A 25,234-nucleotide genomic window follows, 5' to 3' on the forward strand; every position below is an offset into this window, starting at 1 on the left:
CCAACTGACTTATTTGCTGCAATTGCTAGATCAGAGTTCTGCCAAATGTATTGGTGGTCAGAAACCAGACTCCACCAAATTGATCAAACACAGTAGCATTCCTTCATATCTGTCGATTTTAGCAAAGATGCTTCTCCCTGACTGAAATCATCAATCTTGTGCTCTGGAACTAAGGAGAGGTGTTAAGTATTCAACAGCAGGAAAATTTTCAGGCCCAGGCAGGTCTTATGGAATTTTTTTGAATGCTTTTGATCACATGTAGCATATACTTAATATCCTCCACCTCTCAACTTCTTAGGTAAAAGCTAAATTTTGAGTCTTGTTTAATAGCACATAGAAAAAAAAAGTTTTTCCCATTAAATGTTTGGGAAGAGGGCTATGCTGGATTAGGAAAAATCAATATTCTGCTTTGCTACCAGAAAAAGTATATAATAACTTCAATATGCTGTTGCACTTCACCGATTGATAATCAAATAAAATGTTTTTTTTTAATCTGCCTGATTGTTCAGCAGGTCTTTTATTCATGTATATATTCTTATCTATTAAGCAGGTAAGTAATTTTGATTTTACTTACCAGCTACTTTGTGAATATAGTATATGATACAAGATTTCCTTAGCGAACAAGCTGTTTATCTGCATTAAATAAAATAAGATGACCTATTCCCTTTGATCAGAGCAAGCAGAAGAAATAAACTTACTGATATTTGCAAACTGTTTTCTTGTGGGTTTCTTTTTTCCAGAGTGACAATAGTGAGCGAAGGCGCAATGAGAACGCTTTGTCGGAGAGCAACAGGCAGCAGGTCGTTGAACAGGACGAGGAAGAAGATGAGGAATTAACTTTAAAATATGGGGCCAAGCACGTCATCATGCTGTTTGCACCTGTCACCCTCTGCATGGTGGTGGTTGTGGCTACCATCAAGTCCGTCAGCTTTTACACACGTAAAGATGGGCAGCTGTATGTATTTTAAATTTGTATTTTTATTTATTGAAAACCACAAAAATACAGCATATAACTGAGGTGACAATAAACTGGGATATTGTAACAACAAGGGCAGCTTTATGTATAACTTTATCATATCCCTATTGCCTTGAGATAACTGGGTTAGGCTACAGTATTTAATACACCAGTATCACAGTCTACACATAGGTAAAATGTCTGATAATAGCTGTCAGGTCTGAAACTTTATTTATTTATTTATTTATTTATTAGGATTTATTTACCGCCTTTTTGAACGAATTCACTCAAGGCGGTGTACAGTAAGAATAGATCAAACATGAGCAATAGGCAATTACAGCAGTAAAAATATTCGAACAACAATACAAAGTATGGCATGGTATACTACTTGCAATGACAACACAATATGTACTAGAACATTATAATTGGTAGTGAAGAGTAAGGCAAAGTTGTAACATATGGATGAGTAAGGAAGTAGGAAGAATTAGAAAGTAAGGTGATTGATTTGAAGAAAGTTGCACGTGAGGTCAGACAGATGGTTAAATATTATCTCAGCTAGGGTAGGAGTGGATAAACATGTCCCGCTGCAGTATATGCAGCCCGAGTCAATCCTTGTGTGTGTGGGTGAGACTAGCAAGTTAGTTACTTCTTCCATTAAAGGCTTGGTTGAAGAGCCAAGCTGTCACCTGCTTCCTGAAATGGAGGTAGTCTTGTGTTAAGCGGAGCCTTTCAGGCAATGTATTCCAGAGTGTGGGGCTACTCCGAAGAAGGCTTGCTTGCGGGTATCACATCGTGTAATGTCTTTTGGAGAGGGTGTAGTTAGTGAAAGTCCTTGGGAGGACCTTAGTGTCCTTGGCGTTGTGTGGGAGGATCATCCTATTCTTCAGATACTCGGGGCCATTTCCTTTCAGAGCCTTGAAGATCAGACATAGAGTTTTAAATTTAGCCCTGTATTCTCCTATATGCAGCCCAGACAAAGGCTAGCCCTGGGGTGCTATTAGGGCTTGACGCTGAAAAAGCCTTTGACCGGGTCCACTGGGGGTTCCTTGACAAGGTCCTAGCTAGGGTTGGGATAGGACTCCAATATAGGACTTGGATTGGGGTATTGTACTCGGGGCCACGAGCGTGTGTGAGGGTGAACGGAGGGCATTTGGCGGCGTTTTTGCTGGGTCGAGGTACGCGACAGGGATGCCCGGTTTCTCCCTTACTCTTTGCTCTGGCAATGGAACCCTTGGCGGAGGCGATTAGAGAGCACCCGGACATTGCTGGTGTGAAGGTGGGAGGGCAGGAATACAAAGTTGCCTTATTCGCAGATGACGTCCTGCTGTCCCTAACAAATCCTTTAATTTCAATACCCAATCTAATGAAAGTGATAGGGGAGTACGCTGGAATCTCCGGCTACAAACTTAATGCTAGTGAATCCTTTGGAATGGCGGTGGGGGTGCCTCCGAGTTTAGTGGAAACATTGAAGACGTCCTTTACTTTTAAATGGGAGGGCAGTGCTTTGAGTTACTTGGGTGTGAAGATTTCGAGCAATTTATCTGCACTGTTTGATAATAATTACCAGGCCCTTAAGAGGGAGATACAGAGGGACCTGGACAGATGGTCGACTATGGGTTTATCCTGGTTCGGGCGCATTGCTGCGATTAAAATGAACATTTTGCCCCGACTTTTGTATTTGTTCCAGGTACTGCCTTTGAAGCTGTCCGGGTCCTTCTTGTCTGGGATTCAAGACTCCTTGATCCAGTTTGTCTGGAACCATAAAAAGCCGCAATTGCCCCGAGCTTTGCTATATAAGAGTAAAAGGGAGGGAGGTCTGGGAGTTCCCAATCTGACCTGGTACTATTGGGCGGCACAAGCTAAAGGGGCAATTGACTGGTTTCGAAGGGAAGACCATAAAAGATGGGTGGATATTGAACAAGCCCTGGTGGGATCGCGGGCACTTGGGCATTTAATGTGGTTGCCCAGTAAATATAGGGGAAGGATAGATAAATTTCCGCCTACAGTCCAGGCCACCTTCCACTACTGGGACTGTATGTTCCCGGACCAACAACCGATAGTATCAGGCCTAGCCCCAATTGTGGATAATCCCTCATTTGAGCCGGGTATAGGTAGCAGTATTTTCTGTAGATGGGCAGCCTGAGGCTTAGATTTGCTGGGGCAATTGCATGTGGGAGAGACGGTTGTGCCCTTTGGGAATTTGATGGAGGACTATGGACTTAGGTCGGGTGACCGTTATGCCTACTCGCAGCTCCACCATTTTCTGAAAGGACCTGTTTATGGAACCTGCCTAAGGCGTGACGTACACCCGATGGAGGAGGTGTGTGTAGACACTAGGCGTACGTGTAGATTGATATCCTTTCTGTACGAATATCAAATGAGGCGCTCAAAACCATCCATATTACATAGACAGCGGTGGGAGCAAGAGCTACAATTTACCGGAGGCTAGTTGGTTGACACTTGAGAAGCGGATTCGAAAGTCTTCACTGGCAGTGGCTTTGCAAGAAAACGCTGTTAAGGTATTTTATAGATGGTACTTGACTTCGGCTAGACTGCACCACATGAGTGCCCAAATATCCCAGAGTTGTTGGCGAAACTATGGCAAGGTAGGAACAGCGGGGCACATTTGGTGGACATGTTCTAAAGCGCAAGCTTACTGGAAAGGAATTCAGGCGTGCCTTCAGGTGTGGATTGGTAGCTGTGCAGTGGCATCCCTCGATTTTACTTTTGGTGGGGGGGGGCGACCAGAGGGTCTTACGTCAGATCAGTGGCTTTTTGTGCGCGCCTTTCTGAACGCTGCCCGAGTGAACCTAGCACAAAGTTGGAAATCTCCGTTGGTACCTCCAGTGGTGAGATGGATAACCAAGGTCAGATACATTTGTGAAATGGAGAGATTGACGGCCGTGAAGAGTAAAACACTGCCTAAATTGCAGAGGATTTGGGAACCCTTTTTGACTAAGTGCTTAGAATAAAGGCTGTATTGGATGAAAGACTGGGAAGACGGGAGGGAGGGTGGGGGGGAGGTGTAGAGAACGATAGGGGGAGGGGATTATGATAAATATTGTTATACTGTTAGCTGAATTGTTTGATATGCTACCTCCATTTGAGCTGGATTGGTAGCAGAATTATATATTCCGTTTGTACTATGCAGAGATGTATAATGTCTGTCTTTGATTAACAATGCTGAATAAAGACTTCTATAAATTAAAAAAAAAAAAATTTAGCCCTGTATTGTACTGGTAGCCAATGAAGTTTTTGCAAAAATGGTGTGATGTGGTCACATCGCTTGCAACCTTCTATGAGTCTTGCTGCTGCATTCTGAATCAACTGGAGCTGGTGCAGGCCCTTTGTAGTCAGTCCATTGTATAGTGCATTGCAGTAATCCAGTCTTGATGTTACCATGGCATGCACAACTGGGATAAGATTTACCTTCTCGATATAAAGAGAGAGGCAGCGTAGCTGTCGCAAATAATAGAAGCAGCTCTTGAAGGTTGCTTGGATTTGGGGATTCAGAGTAAGTGTTGAATCTAACTGTATTCCAAGGTTTCTGACTTGTGATTTGAGGGGGAGTTCATACTTCCCAAAAGAGATTTTGATGTCAGGTATGTATCCATTTGTGTTAGCGACCCAGAGAAGCTCGGTTTTACTTGGGTTCAGGCAAAGTTTGTTGTGTTTAGCCCAATCTTGAATTGATGTTAGACAAGTGATCAGTTTATTCAAGGCTGTAGTTAAGTCAGGTTCAATGGGTATGAGTAGCTGCACATCATCCGCATAGATGTAGAACTGAGTGTCCATTGACCGAATCAGCTCAGCTAGTGGCTTGAGTTAGATATTGAATAGGTGACAGTATCTATCCTTGTGGTACCCCGCAGGTCATTGTCCATGGTAGTGATGAGTTGCTACCAATCATTATGGATTGTTGCCTGTCTGATAAATAGGATCTGAACCAGGCAAGTATTGTTCCATTGATACCTGTTTCTGTCAGTCATGCTAGCAAGATATCATGATCCACAGTGTCAAAAGCTGCTGAGAAATCTAGCAGTATTAACATCGAGGCAAATCCCTTGTCTCGGTTTCTGTGAAGATCATCTAGCAGGGATACGAGTACTGTTTCTGTTCCATAACCAGGTCTGAATCCAGATTGATTTGAATCTAGCCAGTTACTCTTTTCTAGCCATTCATTAAGTTGAACACGGACTGTTTGTTCTTTGAGTTTCCCTAGAAACGGGATGTTTATTTATTTATTTTATTTATTTATTTATTTATTGTATTTGTACCCCACATTTTCCCACCTTTTTGCAGGCTCATTGTGGCTTACAGAGTATGGAAATGAGAACGTCATTACATGATTTAAGAAAACAGTAGATCATAAGCTGAGGTGAAAGAGGAATTTAGATAGAAGGTGTTAGGTAATGTTGGATACTGGCCTGCAACTTTCAAGTTTGTCCTGGTCAAGGTTGTTTTTCTTCAGCAGAGGGCAAACCACTGCCCTTTTTAATGCCGTTGGTAGTTGCCCATTAGAAAGAGAGGTGTTCACAATTTTTGTGGCGCCTTCTATAAGGCCCATACTTGCCTGCATACTTAATTATCTTAACAAAACTTAATTATCTTATCAAAATGGAGAGCTCTTACATGGAGTGACATGATTCTACATGTATTCATAGGCCCAGAGAGCTGAGTTTATTTATTAAATTTGATACACCACCATACCCAGCAAATGATTGACAATACTAAAAAAAAAAAAATAAAACCATTTACAAATCAGTAAAACATTACTCATTCAATACCTTTCCCCATCTTCTCCCCTTCTTTAAAATGACCCCTATCCAACCTCAATATACCCTCACACTTTAGTGTACAAAAATCCTCAAGTGTAAAATATCTACAGTAGAAGTCCAAAAATCCAGACTGCTCGGGGATTGAGTCAGTCTGGATTTTTGGACTTTCCAGTGTCTCAGGCAGTACTCGTTACCTAGCAGCCAGCTCCTCTCCCAGGCCCCAAAGCCCACCCCCTGTGGCTATGCACCCTTCCTTTCTTCCCTCCCCCCCTCCCTCCCCGCACAATTTGGTGTCTTTTCCCACCCTCCTGGCCCTTCCCATTTGCTTTTTGTTACAGGTACCTTTCCTGAAGTCTTCGGTTTTGCAGCAGCAGCTTACTCACTGGCTGATTCCGGCATGCAGTGGGCTTTTCCCTTCTGACCCATCTGCCCTTTGGATGCAGTTTCCTGTGAGTAAGGTTGTCGCCAGTGCTGCAGCACCAAAGACTTCAGGAAAGGTACCTGTAACAAAGAGCAGCAGACGTGGTTGGGAGTGGGGGGAAAGATGCTAGGCTGTGTGAGGGGGTAGAGAGAGGGATGGAACGGGGAGGTAGAGAGTTGTACAGGAACGGGGTTTGCAGGATTCCCATGGGGACAGAAGCAGTTCCTCCGGGGTTCCCACGGGGATGAAAGCAGTTCTGTGGGGTTTCTGTGGAAGTGTAAGCTGCACCTGCGCCAGCCTCTCATCTACCGAGTACCAAGTTCTTTGAGTGCTGTCTCCTCCTCCTCCTCCTTGCTTTAACAGCACAAATGTGGAAAGTCTTCCATTAAAGAGGTGGTAGAGAGACATGATAACGGAATTCAGAAAGGCGTGGGATGAAAACAGAGGATCTCTAATTAGAAAATGGAAGTTATAAAAAACCTAACCTTAAATGGCTGCATGTGTGTGGATGTGTCAAGTGACGCTTAGATGGCGACTCTGGCTGTGATGAACTAGGGCTGATACTGGGCAGACTTGTATGGTCTGTGTCTCATACATGGCAATCTTTAGGATGGGCTAGAAAGGGCTTAGACAGCAACTTCAGTGGCTGGAACATGAGGACAGTGCTGGAGAGACTTTTATGGTCTGTATCCCAAAAATGAGAAGACAAATAGACTGGAGTGGGCTTCAACGGCAACTCCAGCAGTTGGAACATAAGGATAGGGCCAGATAGACTTCTATGGTCTGTGTTCCAGAACCACCAAAGAAAGACCATAATCAAGTATATAATATCACACTCGTTGATTTAATCATGAATTGATAATGTGTGTGACTATTGGGCAGACTGGATGGACCATCCAGGTCTTTATTTGAGTCACTTACTATGTTACAATTAATCCTCTTTGCTCCCGTGCTGATGCACAGACCTCGGCTCTGACACAGGCAAGAGCATCGGATGTCACCTGACCTACTGGTGTGTGCATGTGGCGACCTCTCAGCACACAGTGCTAGTAAATCAGAGACAAATCTTACATGTACACACCAGAGTGTTCCAAGTTTCAATTTCCATTCCTTCCTTGCCTACAGTGCTGTGGCTCAAATCCAGAGAGAGACTGAGGGAGCTGACTGAAATTTTCTTTCATGTACCATTAAATTCTTGTGGGGATGGGTTAAATTCTTGCGGGGACGGGTGGGGACGTGTTGGGATGGGTTAAATATTTGCGGGGATGGGTAAGATACCAGTGGGGACAGGTAAAATTCCAGCAGAGACTGGTGGGGATGGGTAAGATTTCTGTCCCCGTGCAACTCTCTAATGGGGGGGGAGCCTTGGGGGCCTGGGAGAATGAGAGAAGCAAGCGCAGGGCCCAGAACAGAGGAAGAAAAGCTGTACTGTGGGGGGGGGGGAGTCAATTTTAAAAGGTCTAGATTTCCAGACTTTTACTGTACTTCTCCCTTACATCTCCTATCCTAAATGGGTCCTCAGGAAACTATTTCAGTATACCCAATTGCATAAAACCAGATCAGATATCCTTAAAATGTGGTCCTTATAGTTCTAGTGAATATAGCCTTACCTGAACACTTCTGTGAACAGGTTATCATCATTTTGCAAAATGTTAAAATAGTTTGATTGAAACATATCTTCAAAAGGAAAGTAGTTCCACCAATCTATAAGCTGTTTTTGGTGCAGCTTAACTGCATTTGAGAAACAACTGAAGTGGCATAAGTGATTTATTTATTCATTCATACTTGTATCCCATAATTATCCAAAAACGAGTTTCAGTTCAATGTGGCTTACATTTAACAGTTGTTAGAGATTTCATTGATTCAATTACTTTTACAAGATTGTATGATGTGTTTTACAGTGGTTGGCAAGATAACTGTTAGGGTTTATGGAATAGTCATTGGGTTTCTTGAGAAGATATGTCTTAGTTAATTTCTTAAAAGAAAAGATGCGTTACAGTTAGAGATTGTTAAGTGATGTGATAATAAAGGGAATCCAAGCTAATTGGGACCTAACTCAAGAAAGATTTGTAAAAAGCCACTTTGAGCCTGCAAACAGGTGGGAAAAAGGTGGGATACAAATGCAATAAATAAATAAATAAATAAAATTTATATAAAATATTTCCAATATCCAAATGATCATCTGCCATCATTTTCTGTTTCTTTGTTAAATATATTTTGGAACTCGCACAGTCTCTTCTATGAAGACCATACAATCTGCCCAACCACCTACACAGTCAAACAGTTCAAACATTTTTCTGTAAAGTAGGCGCAAGTTGTTCCTAGAAAGAATAAGATATAGAAATGCTCACAGATAAAGCTGTTTCCTATGTTCACACTGAGTGTAAGATTAAGATGTTCAAATTTGTTAAAATATCCAAGTCCTGAAGCTATGTGTTTAAGTCTCAATTAAACTTTTGAAAGGTGAGCCTTAAATGCACAGACCTGCCTGGAGCAACTTCTAAAGCATGCACAGGACAAAGTGTGAAAGTGATAAGTTGTTAAGTAGTAGTAGACCCCTGCACATAACCCGCTGCAGCTGCTCACAGGCTGGGCTGGGAGACTGAACCCAGATTTATGCCTCAGTTAAAATAAACATACCAGGATTTTTCCCGTTAGAATTTATATTCTCACATGTGCTGTGTTCAATAAGAAATCTGTTTTTCTAGTGTGACCTGGCATACCCCGATGGGCATCCAGAATATTTCCGTGTTTTGTTTTGTTGTTGTTTGGAATTTCTTTTATTTCCAATGAATGTTGCTAATAGTGTGCACTCATTTCACATATTGCTCACTCTTTCCTGATTGGGTGTGCATGCACAATGGTTTGCACATGCACCCCAGGTGGAAAAGAGGGTTCACTATGTGCACTCTTTAAGAAGAGGGCATCTTATTACCAGCAAATGACATTTGTTTCAAACGACAGCCCACACCTAATCCTTATCCTATGTAAATGTGAAAACCTGCAGTATGTACTTGACAATTTGCATTGAGCAGCCACTAGGTGGTGTGCTTGCAGAGGTTTTATTAGTTACTACAAGACAACATACTTTTATTTACATAGCACCATCAGTGGTCCTGATCCTTGTACAAGGTAAATTGCATAGTCATTGTATTCCTGTTTCTAAGAGCTTGTAGTTCTTCATTTTATTTGTTTTGGCCTAGCAAGTTCTTTCTCCTCCTCCTTTGGGCTGCTTTGTCAATAACTACAACATCTTCATGCGCAACTACCTGGAGGTGGAGTTCCTGTGCTGTCTTATTCTCCTCCCTATTCATCCCAGCCATCACAGCAATAGTACTCAGCCAGGGCTAACAAATCACTGCTTTCTTCAGAAGTCAGCTAACTTGGACCAAGAGTTTGGCTCCTAGGTGTTGCTGTTGAAAAGTGACTAAAACACTCTCTCTTTCCATGGGTTGTGACTGGTATCGCCACCACATCCTCATCCTATATAATAAAAAGCACCTCCGACGTTCTGAAGCTGAGAAAGTGAAGCCTTGAAGCATTTGTGCTCCTGCTGTATCCATCTCCTGAAATGATGTCACGTACTTCTGTGTTCATAAAGACCAATCACTGGAAGGGAACGCTGCAGAGTTGCTGGCCAACGGAACGCGACATCACACACATGAGGTCGTTGTCATTCCTCCCTCCCTCCCTTCCAGTTCCAGGCCCCCTACCTCCAAATTTTAAAAGTCAACTTCACTTACGAAGTCGGGTTTACGGCGGCCGACAGCAGCAGCGGTAACAGGTGTGCAGGCTCGACCTTTCTCTCTCTCTCTCTCAGCTCTGCTCCCGCCCTTGCGGAAACAGGAAATGAGGGCGGGACCAGAGCTGAGAGAGAAGGGCCGAGCCTGCACGCTTTTAGCGCTGCTGCCGGCTGCCGTAAACCCGACTTCGTAAGTGAAGTTGACTTTTAAAATTTGGAGGTAGGGGGCCTGAAACTGGAAGGGAGGGATGACGACACCCTCATGCGTGTGACTTCGCGTTACGAGGGGGGGACCCTGAAACTTGGAGGGAGGGAAAGAGGGGGAACCTGAAACTTGGAGGGGGGACCCTGAAACTCGGAGGGAGAGGGGGGGAACCTGAAACTCTGTCCCCTGGAACTCGGAGGGAGGGAGGGGACGACCCTGGAACTCAGAGGGAGGGGGGGGGGCCTATGGCACACATTCTCACACACACTCTCTCACAGACATACTCGCACCCAGTCTCACTCTCTGTCACACACTCGCACATTCACTCTCTCTCTCACACTCTCACACACACTCTCAAACATACACACTCCGAAGAAAACCTTGCTAGTGCCCGTTTAATTTGTGTCAGAAATGGGCCTTTTTTTACTAGTTTAACATAAGAAGCAGAAGCCTGATCCAGGTTTTCTGCCTTTCAGTGCACAGCACATTCACTGGGCCTGTGAGCTTACAATTTTGCATTTGTCGGGGGTATTTCATGAAGTTGCCTTACCAAGGGAATAGCAGAAGATGGAAGCTGCATTACCACCTAAATTGCAATGAGGAGAGAGAAAATGATGACATTTCCCTGTTTTGGCTTGCTTTAGAGCAAGCAAGGGATGTCAGTGGTAGAGTTTCACTTACTGAATATACTGGACATTGGGGACTTTTTTCAGCTTTGTCTCAGAAGGTGAGTCACCAGTTGGCTCCTGTTTTAGAGGCTTCTAGTTTTATTTATTTATTTATTTATTGCATTTGTATCCCACATTTTCCCACCTATTTGCGGGCTCAGTGTGGCTTACAATACATTGTGAATGATGGAAATACAATTTGTTACAGTACGATTATGGGTTACATTGTGAAGAGTTATGGGAAGACAAAGTCAAGTCAAAACATCATTAGGGGCATAGAAACTATGGAATGTAACAGTGGGGAAATGATAGGGCGATCGAACAATAGCAAGAGATCGTTAGGGTATAACAATTTTATCTGTGGGTAGATTTTTAAGTGTGGAGAAAATATAGGGGAAGAGAATTCAGAAGAGAGTGTATTGATGCATTTCTATTAGTGTGCAGTTCTGTCTCTAACCAGTTGCCAAGAAAGAAGGAAGGGGCTATGGTTTACTTCTGCCATTTGCTCTGAACTCTGGTGGTTCTTTGCATGTTCAGACATTTCACTTTGGAATGGGGAAAATAACTGCCCCCTTTCTTCCTCAGCCCTTTACTCATAGGTGTTAGAAGCTGGAGTGGGTCCTGCAGCATTTCCTGAGGATGCAAGGAGAAGGTTTTTCTACCCCAGTTATGAAAATTATTCCAGTTCCCCTGTTCCTCAATTTTAGATTTGGTATAGAAGACATAACTATTCCAATTAAATTGACCATTCCTAGCCAGTGTCTTACAAAATTCCAGAGCCACATAGTTGACTGTATATCTGGAGGTATTCAGCCAGTGGGGTGTTTTATTCCACCCCCCCCCCCCCCCCCATTATGCATCAAATTAGAGGCTCATTAAAAAAAATCATGTGTGTGGCATGACTGACTGGCTTTAGTTCTAGTCTTTTCTTTTAATTCAAAATGTTTGTTTTTCTTTCTAGGATCTATACTCCTTTCACGGAAGATACTGAAACCGTAGGACAGCGAGCACTCAATTCCATCTTAAATGCTGCCATCATGATCAGTGTTATCATAGTGATGACCATCTTGCTAGTTGTGTTGTACAAGTACAGATGTTATAAGGTGAGCTGTGGACAGACCACACCTCCAGAGGGTTCATGTTCTTTCACCTCCTCCTGCATTCAAGCCAGAGCAGTTTACCTGAAGATTCAAATTGTAGTGGCATGCAAATGCTGTATAATTACTGAGACTAAAAGGTAGTGTTGGGGTACATTACAATTTCTGTCATGGAGAGATCACCTTGTTCTGTGCTAGAAGAGCAGGATTTTTTTTTCATGTAAACAACTTTCTTTACGATGACAACCACTTGCTAGCATTCTAAACTGTTGGGCTCTGTCATTCGTACCAGCTACAAGAATGATTTTCCATCCTCCTCACTATTGTGTCGACCGAGTCACTGTTGCTTTTGAAGACCCGGTGCCCTCATCTGTTGGGTTTTGGAGGTGTAGTGAGGCTGATTTGTCTGAGGCTTCTTTGGAAAATTCCTACAACTTATCATCTCATCTTTCCTGTCCAACCCCTAGGTAGTCCAAGGGGATTTCACTAGGTCTCATGTGGATGGTAAATGAGAGGGAAAATTCAAATCGAAATGCATGTGTGAATGGGTACAGTTGTTCTAGGACAGGCTCTTTACAAACCTTGGTACTGTTGCAGTAAAATTTGGTCAGGTAAGGTTAGTATGACTCTGTCTAACATTTGGTCTCAGCAAAATTATTTTTTTCTTGTAGACAGAATTTCCTCAGCTTTTTAACTTGCCTGCCTATTTAATTCAGGTAGCAGCAGGTAAAGCTGACACTGTTGCAACAGATAAATGATCATGGGTGGTGGGAAAAAATGAGTGTGTCTTAATCAAAAAGTAGTGAAACATGTAGTTACAGGTTCTCCTTCATAAAGTTATTCTTGTTAACTTCTGGAGTGCTTGACAGGAGGTGGAGAATGTTGTGTAAAAGTTTTATTAGAGTAACAGGTTTCATAGAGTAGTCCAGGGATTCTTAACCTTTTTTGGTTCCTGCACCCCTTTAACTGATCTATGAAACCCTCACATCCCCTTCCTTAACCACATGTCCACTACTGATAGCTATATATTCACAGTCAGCTGCTAACGGTGCTAACATGTTACTAGAATTACAGTAGTACATAGTTATACCATGATAGCTGCCCTAGTAACTGTCTGGAAAGATTCAGTAAATTGCCTCAGATTTCAAGACCCTTCTCTGCACTTCTTGAGGGTATGGGAACCACTGGTTAAGAATCCCTGGACTAGAACATGAAAAGCCAGCAGTGAAAAGTGTAATTAAAACATAGTTTTCTCCGAGGACAAGCAGGCTGCTTGTTCTCACGACTGGGTTGACTTCCACGGCAGCCCCCTCCGACCGGAAAAAAACTTTGCGGGAGGTCCTGCACGCAGGGCACGCCCACTGCGCATGCGCGGCCATCTTCCTGCCCATGCGCGACCGTTCCCGCTCAGTTTTTTTCCTTTGCGCGCTGGAGAGAGACGTGTCTTCGTCCCTCTCTTAGTCAGCCCCGGAAACCGGATTGCAGCGATTTTGACTTTGCCGATGCGATTTTTCCGTAGATGTCCTCGAAGGTCCCGAGCGGATTCAAGAAGTGTGGTCGGTGCGGCCGGCAGATCTCGCAGACCGATACTCACGCTTGGTGTCTCCAGTACCTCGGCCCGGAGCATAATTCCAAGACGTGCACCTTGTGTCTCGGCTTACGGAAGTGGACGCAGGTGGCGAGGCAAGTTCTGCGGGACCGTCTTTTTGGAACTTGCGCCGGCCCTTCGACGTCGACCTCGACGGCATCGGTGTCGACGGCCGGGTCTTCGCTGCCGGTACCGGTGTCGACGGCGCCGACTGTGGCATCGATCCCAGGAGCACAGGTACCTTTGGCCTGCCGGCCTGCCAGCGACGGCGGTGGTGAGCGGCCGTGCGGGCAGTCTGCCCCGGCCACTCCCGCTGCTCAGGGCCATCGGGACCGAACCCTGTCGGATCCGATACCTCGAGGCCGTGGGGGCTCCACCTCCTCCTCGTCTCTTCCGCGGAGCGCCGATGACGGGCAACGGAAGAAAGCCAAAAAGCACCGTCATCGGTCGCCCACGACGCACGGGACTGGCAGCTCCGGGACCTCAAGGGACGACTCGACACCCAGGAAGCGGCAGTGCCAGGAGGAGCGTTCTCCCTCAGTTGAAGAGGTGTTGCTGCGCCGGCCCTCGGGTATCTCGGTACCATCTCCTCGATCCGAGCAGCTTCCAGCACCGGCGCCCACACCAGCCCCCTGCCTTTCCCGACAGCGGGCCTTGACGAGTGCCTCCGAGCCATCCTTCCGGGGATCCTGGAAGGGCTGATGCGCCAGGCTCTACCGGCACCGAGGGTGCTTGCACCCCCGGCGCCGTTGATGGAGGCGCAGGTGGGCTCTGGCCCGATGATGAGGCCTCCGACGCCAACGCCGCTTGCGGCACCGGTGTCAACCGCCACTCAGGTGGAGTCCCCGTCAACGTCGATGGAGGGAGCTTCGTCCCCGCCAGCGCAGGAGTCCACCGCTCGATGCCATCATCGAGGACGTGGTTCCTCGCAGTCGAGATGGGCCCGGTTGCGGTCTGAGCTGAGAGAGCTCATGTCCGACACCGAGGAGGAGGCCTCGTGAGGGGAGGAAGAGGACCCCAGATATTTCTCCTCAGAGGAGTCTGTGGGCATTCCCTCTGACCCCACTCCTTCACCGGAGAAGAAGCTCTCGTCTCCTGAGAGCCTCTCCTTTGCCTCCTTTGTCAGGGATATGTCTATCAGCATTCCCTTCCCAGTGGTTACTGTGGATGAGCCAAGGGCGGAGATGCTCGATGTCCTCGACTATCCATCACCACCTAGAGATTCTTCCACAGTACCGCTGCACAATGTCCTGAAGGAGACGCTGCTTCGGAACTGGTTGAAGCCACTATCTAATCCCACCATCCCCAAGAAAGCGGAGTCCCAATACAGAATCCACTCAGACCCAGAGTTGATGCGGCCTCAATTGCCTCATGACTTGGCGGTCGTGGACTCTGCTCTCAAGAGAGCACGGAGTTCGAGGGATACCGCCTCAACACCCCCTGGGCGGGAGTCTCGCACTCTGGACTCATTTGGGAGGAAGGCCTATCAATCTTCCATGCTTGTGACCTGCATCCAATCATACCAGCTCTACACGAGCATCCACATGCGGAACAATGTGCGGCAACTGGCGGACCTGGTCGACAAGCTCCCTCCGGAGCAGTCCAGGCCTTTTCAGGAGGTGGTCAGGCAGCTGAAGGCGTGCAGAAAGTTCCTGTCCAGGGGTATCTATGACACCTGTGATGTGGCATCTCGAGCTGCGGCCCAAGGTATAGTGATGCGCAGACTTTCCTGGCTGCGTGCCTCTGACCTGGACAACCATACCCAGCAGCGGCTGGCGGATGTCCCTTGCCGGGGAAATAACATTTTCGGCGAGAAGGTCGAGCAGTTGGTAGACCAACTACACCAGCGGGAAAACGCTCTCGACAAGCTCTCCCACTGGGCGCCTTCAGCATCCACCTCAGCAGGTGGATGTTTTTCCCGGGCCCGGCAGGATGCACCCTACGCCTACAGCAAGCGTAGGTACACCCAGCCGGCCCAAAGGCCTCCTCAGGCACAGGGACAGTCCCAGCGCGCTCGTTCCCGTCAACAGCGTGTGCCTAAGCAGCCCCCTGCGCCTCCACAGCAAAAGCAGGGGACGAGCTTTTGACTGGATCCATGGGAACATAGCCGCCATCAAAGTAGCCATGCCGGACGGCCTGCCGGTTGGGGGGGAGGTTGAAAGTTTTTCACCAAAAGTGGCTTCTTATAACCTCCGACCAGTGGGTTCTCCAAATAGTGCGGTGCGGATACACCCTAAATTTGGTCTCCACTCCACCAAATTGTCCACCAGGAGCCCAATCCTTCAGCTCCCATCACAACCAGGTACTTGCAGAGGAACTCTCCGCCCTTCTCAGTGCCAATGTGGTCGAGCCCGTGCCACCCGGGCAGGAAGGGCAGGGATTCTATTCCAGGTACTTCCTTGTGGAAAAGAAAACGGGGGATGCGCCCCATCCTACACCTGAGAGGCCTGAACAAGTATCTGGTGCGAGAAAAGTTCAGGATGCTTTCCTTGGGCACCCTTCTCCCTGGATTTAAAGGTTGCTTATACTCACATCCTGATACTGCCAGCCCACAGACAGTATCTCCGATTCCGTCTGGGGACATGTCACTTTCAGTATTGTGTGCTACCCTTTGGGCTTGCCTCTGCACCACGGGTGTTCACGAAGTGTCTCATGGTGGTTGCAGCGTATCTCCGCAAGCTGGGGGTACACGTGTTCCCGTATCTCGACGATTGGCTGGTGAAGAGCACCTCAGAGGCAGGAGCTCTTCGGTCCATGCAGTGCACTATTCACCTTCTGGAGCTGCTGGGGTTTGTGATAAATTACCCAGTCCCATCTCCAGCCAGTCCAATCTCTGGAATTCATAGGAGCTCTGCTGAATTCACAGACGGCTCAGGCCTATCTTCTCGAGGCGAGAGCTCAGAATCTCCTGTCCCTCGCTTCCTAGACCAGAGCGTCTCAGCAGATCACAGCTCGGCAGATGTTGAGACTCCTGGGCCATATGGCCTCTACGGTCCATGTGACTCCCATGGCTCGTCTTCAAATGAGATCTGCTCAATGGACCCTAGCTTCCCAGTGGTGCCAAGCCACCGGGAATCTAGAAGATGTCATCCGCCTGTCCATCAGTTGCCGCAATTCACTGCGCTGGTGGACAAATCGGACCAATTTGTCCCTGTGGCGTCCATTCCAAATTTCGCAGCCCACGAAGGTGCTGATGACGGATGCATCTCGCCTGGGGTGGGGAGCTCATGTCTATGGGCTCCACACTCAGGGGGTGTGGTCCCCCCAGGAACAAGATCTTCATATCAATCTCCTGGAGCTCCGAGCGGTCTGGAATGCACTGAAGGCCTTCAGGGATCGGCTGTCCTACCAAATTATCCAAATTCGGACAGACAATCAGGTTGCAATGTATTACATCAACAAACAGGGGGGCACCGGATCTCGCCCTCTGTGTCAGGAAGCCGTCAGGATGTGGCATTGGGCACGTCAGTATGGCATGCTTCTCCAAGCCACGTACCTGGCGGGCGTAAACAACAGTCTGGCCGACAGGCTGAGCAAACTCATGCAACCGCATGAGTGGTCGCTCCATTCCAGAGTGGTACGCAAGATCTTCCGAGAGTGGGGCACCCCCTCGGTGGACCTTTTCACCTCTCAGACCAATCACAAGCTGCCTCTGTTCTGTTCCAGACTACAGGCACACGGCAGACTGGCGTCGGATGCCTTTCTCCTCCATTGGGGGAACGGCCTCCTGTATGCATATCCTCCCATACCTTTGGTGGGGAAGACCTTACTGAAGCTCAAGCAAGACCACGGCACCATGATTCTGATAGCGCCTTTTTAGCCCCGTCAGATCTGGTTCCCTCTTCTTCTGGAGTTGTCCTCCGAAGAACCGTGGAGCTTGGAGTGTTTTCTGACTCTCATTTCGCAGGACAACGGAGCGCTTCTGCACCCCAACCTTCAGTCTCTGGCTCTCACGGCCTGGATGTTGAGGGCATAGATTTTGCTTCATTGGGTCTGTCTGAGGGAGTCTCCCGTGTCTTGCTTGCTTCTCAAAAGGATTCCACTAAAAAGAGTTATTTTTTCAAGTGGAGGAGGTTTGTTGTTTGGTGTGAGAGCAAGGCCCTAGAACCTCGTTCATGTTCTGCACAGAACCTGCTTGAATACCTTCTGCACTTATCAGAGTCTGGTCTAAAGACCAACTCAGTAAGGAATCACCTTAGTGCAATTAGTGCTTACCATTATAGTGTAGAGGGTAAAACCATCTCTGGAGAGCCTTTAGTCGTTCGATTCATGAGAGGTTTGCTTTTGTCAAAGCCCCATGTCAAGCCTCCTGCAGTGTCATGGGATCTCAACGTCGTCCTCACCCAGCTGATGAAACCTCCTTTTGAGCCACTGAATTCATGCCATCTGAAGTACTTGACCTGGAAGGTCATTTTCTTGGTGGCAGTTACTTCAGCTCGTAGTCAGTGAGATTCAAGCCCTGGTAGCCCATGCTCCGTATACTAAATTTCATCATAACAGAGTAGTACTCCACACTCACCCTAAGTTCCTGCCAATGGTGGTGTTGGAGTTCCATCTTAACCAGTCAATCGTCTTGCCAACATTCTTTCCCAGACCGCGTACCCGCCCTGCTGAACGTCAGTTGCACACATTGGACTGCAAGCGAGCGTTGGCCTTCTATCTGGAGCGGACACAGCTCCACAGACAGTCTGCCCAATTGTTTATTTCTTTCGACTCCAATAGGAAGGGGGTCGCTGTCGGGAAACGCACCATCTCCAATTGGCTAGCAGATTGCATTTCCTTCACTTACGCCCAGGCTGTTCTGGCTCTTGAGGGCCATGTCACGGCTCATAGTGTTAGAGCCATGGCAGCGTCAGTGGCCCACTTGAAGTCAGCCACTATTGAAGAGATTTGCAAGGCTGCGACGTGGTCATCAGTCCACACATTCACATCACATTACTGCCTCCAGCAGGATACCCTACGCGACAGTTGGTTCGGGCAGTCGGTGCTGCAGAATCTGTTTGAGGTTTGAATCCAACTCCACCCTCCAGGACCCGATTTTATTCCGTTCAGGCTGCACTCTCAGTTAGAAGTTCTTCGTAGGTCAATTTCTGTTATGCCCTCGCCGTTGCGAGGTTCAATTGACCGGGGTTCTTGTTTTGAGTGAGCCTGAGAGCTAGGGATACCCCAGTCGTGAGAACAAGCAGCCTGCTTGTCCTCGGGGAAAGCGAATGATACATACCTGTAGCAGGTGTTCTCCGAGGACAGCAGGCTGATTGTTCTCACCTACCCTCCCTCCTCCCCTTTGGAGTTGCGTTTTCCTCATTCCTTTGCTTGTCATTTAACTGAGCGGGAACGGTCGTGCACGGGCGGGAAGACGGTTGCGCACGCGCGGTGGGCGTGCCCTTCGTGCGGGACTTCCCGCAAAATTTTTTTCCGGTCGGAGGGGGCTGCCGTGGACGTCAACCCAGTCATGAGAACAATCAGCCTGCTGTCCTCGGAGAACACCTGCTACAGGTATGTATCATTCGCTTTACTGGTTGCTCAGTTGCATTGCTTTGCACGGTCATTGCAGAGATCTGGGTTTGATTACCAGGCCTACACTCCACTCCTCAAGCTGGCCAAACCTGGTTATGGTACCCTGGGGAGACAGAATCCCAGCCATCGTACAGAAGTGTGCCATATTGGCTAGAGAAATAGTGTATGCCTACTGGGTTCCTAAAGGAGTCAAGCAGTCTATGGCCCCTGCTGCAAGGCATAGAACGGGAGGAGGAGGGATGGAATAGTCTCTTGGGAGAGAAATAGTAATGGAATTCAAGAAATTGTGGGATAAGCCAAGAGGATTTTTGGATATGGATCAATAGGGTGTCTATAGCAATGCACAAGGAACGGAACTGGGCATACTAGATGGACCTTGAGGTACTTATCTGCTCTCATATTCTGTGTATGTTTCTCTGTTATCTCACGCTAGGTTTCCTTGGTTCATATTAGCTGTGATATCACAAATACATCATGCAGTACATGGAATAACAGTGTCATTCTACATGAGATCATTGTGTTTAACTTGGCAGTTTCCTGGGGTTCAGGAGAAGTACTGGGGGACATCTTGCAAGTATTGCAGAAATGGTTTTAGCCATAACAATTGTAACTGATGCATGGGTGGTATTACTGCTTGTTTTGTACATCTTTTCAGTCATAGTTTTGCAATGGGATTAAAAGCAGTGAAGCTCAGGCCCTTCAGAAGGAATGTGAGTGGATAAAAATGTCTCTTTTTTTTTTTTTTTTTTACAGGTGATCCATGGTTGGCTGATCGTTTCCTCTCTTCTTCTGCTTTTCTTTTTCTCTTTCATCTACTTGGGGTAAGTCAGTAAAGATTTGCTGTTACTCTACAGCTTCTGTTCAGCTGTCCTCCCTAGCCATGTGCGACAGAAGTAAACTAATAACCTTACAAAATAATTTAGTTGAGTACAGACATATAAAAAATGTTATGGTTATGCTAATTTAATGTTACTGATATCCACTTATCCAACAAGTGAAACAAAATGATAATATGAAGAGCGATGCCATGTTCATGATTTTAAAGCCTAACACTCCCTCCCCCCACCCTTTGAAAACCCTATCCATTAAACGATTAACCGCTAACCCTCTGAAAAAAAGAGTTCATGTTTTTATAAAAGTCTGAAACATTGAATGAATAATTCCTTAATGAAAGAATGGAGTGAAGGTGGACTAAAGATGAGGTTCTCAAACCTGTTCTTGAGGACCACTGGCCAGTTTGGTTTTCAGGATATCCCTAATGAATATGCATACCTCCTCAAAGTAACCACACTTATTTTAAACTGCAGAATTCTTTTATTCAAATACTTTTAATTAAATACCTTCAATAACTGTATTTTAAAAATTATCCCTAATCCTTACCCTCTCATTCACACCATCATGCGCTCCTATCTATCAGGCTATGTGTGTCCGTGGCACAGTTTCACAATGATATTCTGAAATGAATTTGTGCAATGTCCTTGGACTTATTTGAATGTCCACCACATTATTCTGTAGCATCAGTCCATATATTTCTATAATAGTGTACAGAGTCTTCTTTCCTTTCTTCAATCAATTATTCTCTCCCCTATTCACAGTCCTATTCACAGGGGAGAGGAGACTCGAGGAGAATAATCTGAAGAACAGATAAGAGAAATATGTAGTTGAAATTTGATGGGACTCAGGTTTCTCACAAGCTTTGAACGTTGTGGCACAGATACGTGATTAAATGCAAGAAGTGAAGAAAAAACATTTGCCTTACATGATTGAAGAAAGGAAAGAGGACTCTGTACACTATTATAGAAATATATGGACTGATGCTACAGAATAATGTGGTGGACATTCAGATAAGTCAAAGGACATTGTACAAATTCCTTTCAGAATATCATTGTGAAACTGTGCCACGGACAGACATAGCCTGATAGGTGGGAGCGTGTGATGGTATGAATGAGAAGTAAGGATTAGGGATAATTATTAAAATACAGTTATTGCAGGTATTTAAAAGTATTTGAATAAAAGAATTTTGCAGTTTAAAATAAGTGTGGTACTTTGAGGAGGTAGTTATATATTTTGTAATCAGAGTGAAATAAGGAAACTCAGAGGGACGTATAATGAATATACATGAGAGAGATTTGCCTATAATGAAAGTAGTAGGCATGCAGTCTCTCTGAAGTATATTCATTGTGGATGTCCTGAAAATCTGACAGACTGGAGATTCCCCCAGGACAGGTTTCAGAACCACTGGACCAAAGGATGTTATTCAGGTTATGCTACTCGTTTGTGTCTTGAGTGGTAATTAATGGGGTAAATGTGGGCAAAATTCTTTTTTTGCAGTGGTTGGGCTAGACGGGGAAGAGGCACTGCCTTCTACTGAACCTATAAAGCAGGGAAGCGTCTCTCCCCTTCACCAGCTAGTTGGGAATGAATGTTCAAGGTGTTGTAGCATAGTAGAATCTGGTTCTGATTTGAGCTGCAGCTCAAAGGGGCAACAGAAAACTACTAGACCAAAAATCTATTTGAAGGAAACATTTTTATTCCTTGCAATTCCTACTTAAAAATAGCAGCACTGAAAGTCACATACAGACTATCAGCTTTAATGAATCCTGGTCCCAGTGAACCACTAACAAGCCCAAGCAGAATAGTACGCTTGACCTTGAGCTGTCAGGTGGTGTCATATGCTGTGTTCATGTGTGTTACTTGTTAGCAAGTGTAAGGGAATGCTGGAGGTTGCTCAGCGAAGGATAGTGATGAGCTTTTACACCTGTAGAATCTTGGAGAAGCAGCGATGGAAGATGAAAATAAAAGCACCCAAGGATGTACACAGAGGTTCGGAGGGTATCTTTTTCTTCTCAGGCATATCTAGTGTTTATAGGGCACTCCCTTCTTGTCTTTAAAGGGAGCTGAACAGACAAGGCTAGAAAAAAAGCAAGCCTTTCTAACAAAGGGAAAACACGTTAAGAGTTCAGTTTTTTCTCTTTTATAATAATGCTAAAATTTATTAAGAGTAAATAAACGGTTACAATAAAAATTATTTTGTCCCAGTATTACAGAAAATTGAATTCTTATTTATATCAGTCCAAATTTCAGTATAAGGAAAATAAAATCAATCTCTCTCTCTCTGTTTTACCTTCGGAAGCTGTCAGATTCTGACCTAGTACAGTAGGTACCCAGGCTGAAAACTGAAGCTTAATTTGTCCAGTCACTTAATGCCTTATATTTTCTCTCTTACTTATCTGGTATTCTTCAACTCTGACCTCCAAGTTCACCTTCACATAATTCTGTTTCTTTGATATTTTTTCACAAATATTCATCATTTGCCCTTTGTAATGAATACCTATCACTCATTGTGGTCCTTCACTGAAAATGTCCCTGTGTTATGTATAAGCCTGTTTGAAATAAACAAACAAACACTTGGTAAAGTTTATAGCCCATTACGAGGGTTAAGCAAGCCTGTCTATAGTCTGTAAGAAAACCAAGAAACAAGCCAGCTAATTGCCCTACTAGATCAGGAAAAGGAATGTTATACAAAGCTGACTGATTTGAAAAACCAAACAGCTCTATACACTAGTTATGAAATGTTGGAGTTTCTGGCAAGGAGGTTCCCTAGATACAGTGGTATGCAGAAAGAGATCGCGATTTCCCCATGAGTGTCTGCCCGGCCCTCGCGTCACTACATGATGATGTCGAGGGTGGAGCAATGACACTCAACACTTATGACAACCAACCAATCTGCACCCTTCTCCTCCACCGCTAACTCCAGACTCCATTCCTTTTATCTTGCTGCACCATATGCCTGGAATAGACTTCCTGAGCCGATACGTCAAGCTCCATCTCTGGCCGTCTTCAAATCTAAGCTAAAAGCCCACCTTTTTGATGCTGCTTTTAACTCCTAACCCTTATTCACTTGTTCAGAACCCTTATTTTATCATCCTCACCTTAATATTCCCTTATCTCTTGTTTGTCCTGTTTGTCCTAATTAGATTGTAAGCTCTGTCGAGCAGGTACTGTCTCTTCATGTTCAAGTGTACAGCGCTGCGTGTGTCTAGTGGCGCTATAGAAATAAGTAGTAGTGGTAGTAGATCTTAAACCAAGATAAGTCAGATGATTGATATTATTTTTTTTTTATTTGTTGCATTGGTATCACACATTTTCCCACTTCTCTGCAGGCTCAATGTGGCTTACATAGTACTGTAATGGGCGTTAACTGATTCCAGTGTGAACAAATACAAGTTGCGAGTAATAGCAAGGTGATATGGTAGAGTGAGGTACATTTATGGTAAAGACAATTGGGGAGAACTTAGTGGGGGAAAGGAAGAGTTAGGATATTAGGCTTGAAGGAGCAAGAAAGAAAGGAGAAAAGCTTTGAAGAGAGTAAAAATAAAATTGTGAAGATCCTGAATACAGTTGCTTTGAGGAATAGATCTATGTCTGTCAGTCTCTACAGTTATCTAATGCACATACCCTTTGGTCTCCTCAGTGAAGTGTTCAAGACATATAATGTTGCCATGGACTACATCACACTGGCACTGATAATCTGGAACTTTGGTGTGGTGGGGATGATATGTATTCACTGGAAAGGCCCTCTCCGCTTGCAGCAAGCATATCTCATCATGATCAGTGCCCTGATGGCTTTGGTCTTCATTAAATATCTGCCTGAGTGGACTGCCTGGCTCATTCTAGGTGTAATTTCAGTATACGGTAAGACCACAGAGTTTGATGTATTATTAGATGTCTGGTCACAAGCAGGGGTGTGCTTGAGACCAAAAAATACACATCCTTCTTTATTTCCCACTTCATATGATCTTGGCCTGAAAGTTGTTCATCTTAGACAAGACCTGGTTTGTTGTATGAAGTACAGTAATAGAGAGTTGCCCCTAGCCAGAGACTTGAGGGAGTCCTTTACTAAAGCTTAGCCCGAGCTATCTGCAGCAAGGCCCATGGAATAAAATGGGCCCTTCTGCAGATACCTCGAGCTAAGCTTTAGTAAAAGACCCCCTGAGTTTTATATATATATATATATATATATATATATATATATATATATATAAATCATCTTTTAACACCCCTTTAAATTCATGTCTGACGACCTTTTCCTTCCTAGTGACAGTGAGAAAGTTTGGTTCTTGGTACTAGTAGGGTAATGTATTGGCTTCTATTGTGTTTTAAAAAAAATATTTTGCTGTATTATATTTTAATAGTGTTGAATTGTTATGCTTTGTGTTGCTATGTTTTATTTTTATGGGTATGTATTCATTACTAGGATTCATTATTTTATGTATTATTTATCATTAAGTAACATGCATTAAATATGAGTTTAATCTGTAGACTGTTGTAATCTAAACTGATATTACATATATGCTTATATAAAACCGCCTGCATAATATTACTGCTTAATTTAAATAATGCTTGTGACAGCTAAAAAATCTTGCAGAATGTGGGCAGGTGTGAGCCAAAGCATAATTCCCCCTAATTCAATTTGGGCATGTGCAATTTAATTGAATATCAGCCAGTTAGTGCCAATTGGATTTTTAAAAAGTGATTATTGACGCTAATTGAAATCAATGAATATGTAGGCACGGCACGGAAATGGTAGGGTCATGGGTGTTACGGGGCAGTGTGTGGGCATGACTTTGAGTTATATGTGCAATTATAGAATAAGGGGGTTCCGTGCATAAATTTAGGTGGGGCCATTTGCACCACGTTTTTGTTGGTGAAAATGGGTGTGCCTAAATTTATGCAAGATCCCTGTGCTTAAGCACTGTTCTATAAACTGCACCTAACTTTAGGCATGGCTTATAGAATAGGGTTAAAGCTGGGGGTTTTTTCTGTGCCTATTTTTTAGGCACGATTTATAGAATTCATCCCAGTGTGTCAGGAGCCTGCTGTCATTACCTCTGTTCCTGATAGGGCAGTTCTGTTACACATGTGAATACTGATGCAGCATTGGCTGCAAAATACTGAGATTTAAATAAATGACCTACTAATTTTATTTTATTATATAAAGGGGCATTCTGGCATGGTGAAGATTCTCTCTCACCCCCCACAACGGTTTTGCCTTTACTGAAGTTTTCCATCTCTATTCCACTCTACTTGACAAATTTGTTAGTTGTACATCCAGTACCTCCTGTCTCCTTTCTTCTCTTTGAGTTGGAGACCTCCATATCTGCTGGAGTGTAATTTTTCAACTCATGTCTAGAAATGCCGGTAGGGTTTGTCTTGAGTTGTTATTTGTTCTCAAGGATGCTGCCAGTGCCTTTCTGAAGAAC

General features: G+C 45.0%; 1 protein-coding gene across 1 annotated transcript in view; it reads left to right on the forward strand.

Moving 5' to 3' along the window:
* The window catches only part of PSEN1 (presenilin 1), a 142,474-nt gene that overhangs the window by 69,696 nt on the left and 47,544 nt on the right, over window positions 1-25,234 (forward strand). Inside the window, exons 4-7 of the mRNA XM_030214855.1 lie at window positions 741-955; window positions 11,731-11,872; window positions 19,725-19,792; window positions 23,446-23,666. Of these exons, the coding sequence (XP_030070715.1) occupies window positions 741-955; window positions 11,731-11,872; window positions 19,725-19,792; window positions 23,446-23,666 (646 nt within the window). The remainder of the gene's footprint in view (window positions 1-740; window positions 956-11,730; window positions 11,873-19,724; window positions 19,793-23,445; window positions 23,667-25,234) is intronic.

Source organism: Microcaecilia unicolor, chromosome 9, assembly GCF_901765095.1.
Source record: "Microcaecilia unicolor chromosome 9, aMicUni1.1, whole genome shotgun sequence".
NCBI classification, from domain to species: domain Eukaryota; kingdom Metazoa; phylum Chordata; class Amphibia; order Gymnophiona; family Siphonopidae; genus Microcaecilia; species Microcaecilia unicolor.